Genomic DNA, 4,851 nt, shown 5'->3' on the forward strand with positions numbered 1-4,851 from the left:
AAATAAAAATTTTTTTTTTTAAGAGAACAAAATTTTAACGTATTAATATAATTTACAAATAAATATTATAATAATATTCATTAAAATCATTATATTAATAATTTAATATTTCAAAATATTTAATAAATAATATATATGTAATAATTTTATTATATATAATCTAAATATCCAAAAAAAAAAAAAAAAAAAAAAAAAAAAAAAAAATTGTATATTTTCATATTAACCTACATATGGGTAAATTTTTCCTAGTTTTATATATTATAAAAATTTACATTAATAAGGTTTATTATAATAAATATAATATATTATATATATTCATATACTATAATATTAAATTATATATATATAAATATAGTATTATAGTTTTTTTTTAAATAGTTGGAGCATATAATTTTAGGAAAATTTTCTCCAATTATTTTAAGCCTTTAAAAAAATAATAATGGAATGAAAAATGACCTTATATAAAATAAATTTAATAGAAACCATATATTCTTATTTTTTTTTTATTTTTGTCGTATATAAATAATATTTAAATTGGCATATATCATAACTTATACATTTTTTTATGTGTTTAAAAAAAATATATATTTGTAGATTTATTTATTTTTTTAATATAACCATATAAATAAAAATAAAAAGAAGTGTTTCATTTGATTTCTTTTTTTTTTTTTTTTTTTTAAATTATATTATATATATATTTATTTATTTATATGTGTAATACAACCCAATGAATATATATATATATTTGTAACTTTATATTTCTTTTAATAGTCTATATTTTTTTTTTTTATTGTATATTGATAAAATAATTTTATTTATAATCGTTTCATTTTAAAATGCAACATTATTTTAGAAATATTAAAAAAACATAATATAATATATATATAATATTTATATTATTCTTTTTTTCTTTTTGTTATTATTTATTACTTTTTATTATTAAACACATATGAAATGATATATAATAACATTATGTAGATTGTATTAAATGTGTTGCATATATATATATATATATATATATATATATATAAATATATATTTTTATGTGTATTTGAAAAATAAAAAAATTCTTTTTCATTATTATTTCCTTGGTCACATAAAAAATTTTGTTAACATATTTATATTATAAATATGGAAAATAAAAAAAAAAAAAAAAAAGGTTTATGGATATATATGATAATTATAAATATATATGAACTCATTGTATCCTTTAGCTCTTAATATGATTTTCCTTTTTTTTTTTTTTTTATTAAACTGTTTCTTAAAAATAAAGTATTATACATGATTATAAAAGTCCTAATATTTACATATATTTTTTTTTTTTTTTTTTGGTTTTATAATAAAATATTCTTTATAAAAAAAGGCATATGGAAAAGAATAAATAAAAGAAATATATATATATTTATTAATGTAAACATTTTTATATATGTCCTTGTGGATCTTATATTTATATAAAATATTCTTTATTCATTTGCCAAGGATAATATTAACATATATAAAAATGTAAATGTATCTCCTTTTATTATTATAATTATAAAGGGAAATATAAAATGTAAAATTCATTTCTATATATATTATAAATTAATAATAAATATTTAAAACATCAATGGTAATATATATATACAAAATAAACCTTACAATAATTGTCATCATTTGTATATTTTCTTTAATTTACATATAACCATTTTTAATTAAATAAAAACTTTCATTTATTTTAAAATCTTCTTATAAATATATTAAAATATATATCCTTTTCTTTTGAAAAAAAGAAATAAAAATATAGTAATTCATCATTTATAAATATGTTCCGATGAATATTATTACTATAAATATTTTCTTTTTGATGATATTAATAAATATTATTTATGGAGCCAAGGGAAAGATATCAATTATAACATATTTTTATATATGGAAATAAAACATATATATATATATATATATGCCATCTAAAAAATTGAAAACTAAAAAAAAAAAAAATAAATAAAAGGAAAATACTCTTTAAAATAGAAATTTATAATATTAATTAATAACTATTATTTTCTTTTTTAACTAGTAAAAATCGCTATAAAATAAATTTTTGCAACATATAAAAATATGATGATTGAGAATATTTAAAATATAATATATATAATATATATATTATATAATATTCTTACTTGTGAATAAATTATTTTTTTTTTTCCTTAAGAAATAAAAAAAAAAAATTAAAGTATAATATATTTCGAATATTAAAATTTATATATATTATATATATATATATATATATATGTAAAAAATTTGATAATTTAAAATTGTTTTTTGTTAAATGGCATAATCATTAGATGAATTATGCCACGGGCAAAAATTTTGCTGTTAGCACCCCCCATGTGGAGAGTCTATAGCTCATCACAGTCAGCTGAGTGCAATGCTCTGCTCCGAACTACGTCAGGATAATGCTTGAGCTACCCCAAACGCCAGCCAGGTAAGTTGACTTTTAACAGCCTCAATTTCTCATAGTGTCATTTTTTCAATGCTGAAACTGTACTTGTTTTGCTTCTATTTTATTTTTCTATATTTTTTTTATATAATTAAAAATTAAAATATTATATATATATATTATTATATTTGTATGCTTATATACTTATATATTTATATATTCATATGTCATTTTAAATATATATATATATATTCTTCTATTTACATATTTTCATTTCATATTTTATAATATGCAATAGGAATAATAAATAATAATTATTCATTTTACATATATTAATATGTATCTTATAAATATTATAAGTATTATAAATATATCTATTTTTTTTTCTATCTTAACCGTTATATAATATTTTATAAATTATTAATTATTTATTAATTTAATAATTTATCCTTATCCAAAAGTAAAATTATGAGAAAACTAATTTATATATATTTCATATAATTATATATGAACTTTATAAGAAAATAATAAAGAATATCACTCAAATTTTTATTTATATTTTATAACATTATTATTATTTTCCTTATCGTTTCTTCTGTTTTTTTTTTTTTTTTTTTTTTTTTTTTTTTTTTTTTTTTTTTTGTAGTTATTAATATTCTTTATTTTTTTCCCCTTTTTCGTTAATATGTTAAAAATATATCTCTCCTTTTTGATATATAAAATATAAATAAAAAGCATAAAGCTTTGAACTTTTTTATTTGATTCTTTATTTGTATGTTATAAATCTATACATCCATTCGTTTAATTATTTGTTTTTCGTTTCTTTTTTTTATTGAAAGAAGCTTTTTATTATGTTTTAATAGTTTTTTCTTTACACACCTGATTTACTATAATATATACATATATATATATATATATATATATGTGCTTCTATATTTTGTGAAAACTTGTAGATATACATTATGAATAAAAACGTAGAAGAATTTTTTGATGAACTTATTTCTGAATTTAATAAGAATGAGAAAAATGGCGTGGTAAATGAAAATTTGAATATAATAGAAAAAGGTGAAAATGAATGGACAAATGAAGATATATTGAATAATATAAATAAAAGTGACTTTTCCAAATACACAGAATATTCATTAAGTAGTTTATATATTACTGATGAAAGAATACATATTGATGAAGATAATAAATTTCAAGATTTTATAAATGTCATAACGAAAGCATCAGATGTAAACAATAAATATAAATGGATTGATTCATATTATAAATATGATTCCAAAGAAGAATTAGATATTTTAGCACCAAAAGCACAAAAAAAGGAATATATTTTTAGAGAATATTTAGAACCTTTTCATTTAAAAGAATTATGTTTATTAAGAAAATATGAACAAGGTGCTATTTTAAAAAGTTCTGAAAAAAGTAAAGTTGATGTTAATATTGTTTCAGAATATATTGTTCATAATACTTATAAACAAATAATGAAATCTTTTGGTTATTATTTGAGTCATAAAATTTATATTCAAGCTCATATCTTTCATAATAAATATGGAAATAGTGATCATATAATTGTTTTAATCTTAAGACATTTTAAAGATGAAAATTTCAAACAACCTTTATTTCATGATAGAGCTCTTGTTCAAATTAAATCATATTCAAATGATAATAAATATTCAGAATTAACTCAAAAAAATCTTTTACATTACGCAGAAATTTTCAAGCCTTTTGTTTCATTAAGAAAAGTCAACTACAATTTTGTTGAAGAAATAAAGGATAAAATTATGTTCGGCATATGATTCGTAATTTATACATATATATAAATATATATATATATATATATATATATATATATATATATTAGAGATTAAAAAAAAATAATAATATGAATATTTTTTATTTTTTTTAACATCCAACTAACTTATATGTTTCTTTTTTAAAAATCATTTGTTTGTTCATCTTGTGTAGTATTTTCCAACGGCATGGTATTTATTTCAATACTAGCATTCTTTTGGTAATTATATGATTTTTTTCCAACTTCCTTTTCCTCATATTCCTCTTCTGAACTTTCGAATTCTTTGCATATATCAAAAATGGATCTAGTAAAAAAAAAAGTAAGAAGAAATAAAATTATATGGAATAGGTATATAATATCATCATATATATATATATATATATATATATATATATATATTTCATTTTTTACGTAAGTTCTTCTTCTTCGTTCCAAAATTTATATGCGTTATCTATCTCTGACATAGTCGTATCAGAAAAAAGTTCTGAATTTTCGTACATATTAATTTCTGCCAACTCATTACTTTTTTGTTCAACCTCTTTTATGGTCTCATCTTTTTTAATATTCATTATATTAAATATTATATATAAATATATATATATATATTATACTTTTTTTTTTTCTTTTTTTTTTTTTTTTT

The 4,851-nt window shown here is 16.4% G+C and overlaps 2 protein-coding genes and 2 non-coding genes across 4 annotated transcripts; 2 read left to right on the forward strand and 2 right to left on the reverse strand.

Annotated features, from left to right (window-relative positions):
• The first annotated feature begins 1,453 nt into the window (after positions 1 to 1,453).
• PGSY75_1213000 lies at positions 1,454 to 2,211 on the forward strand. The gene has a single exon (XR_001974542.1). It is a non-coding gene (non-coding RNA).
• A 94-nt stretch (positions 2,212 to 2,305) lies between these two features.
• Positions 2,306 to 2,469, reverse strand: PGSY75_1213100. Its single transcript, XR_001974543.1, has one exon. It is a non-coding gene; the product is annotated as a U1 spliceosomal RNA (small nuclear RNA).
• A 909-nt stretch (positions 2,470 to 3,378) lies between these two features.
• On the forward strand, positions 3,379 to 4,215 carry PGSY75_1213200 (hypothetical protein; the record flags this gene model as incomplete). Its single annotated transcript, XM_018786718.1, has 1 exon — positions 3,379 to 4,215. The coding sequence occupies one exon, from the start codon at positions 3,379 to 3,381 to the stop codon at positions 4,213 to 4,215; it is 837 nt and encodes a 278-aa protein (XP_018640583.1).
• Positions 4,216 to 4,352: 137 nt separating this feature from the next.
• PGSY75_1213300 (hypothetical protein) lies at positions 4,353 to 4,780 on the reverse strand (the record flags this gene model as incomplete). Its single annotated transcript, XM_018786719.1, has 2 exons — positions 4,353 to 4,515; positions 4,623 to 4,780. The coding sequence occupies 2 exons, from the start codon at positions 4,778 to 4,780 to the stop codon at positions 4,353 to 4,355; spliced, it is 321 nt and encodes a 106-aa protein (XP_018640584.1).
• Between the last annotated feature and the right edge of the window lie 71 nt (positions 4,781 to 4,851).

This window comes from Plasmodium gaboni, chromosome 12 (assembly GCF_001602025.1).
Source record: "Plasmodium gaboni strain SY75 chromosome 12, whole genome shotgun sequence".
NCBI classification, from domain to species: domain Eukaryota; phylum Apicomplexa; class Aconoidasida; order Haemosporida; family Plasmodiidae; genus Plasmodium; species Plasmodium gaboni.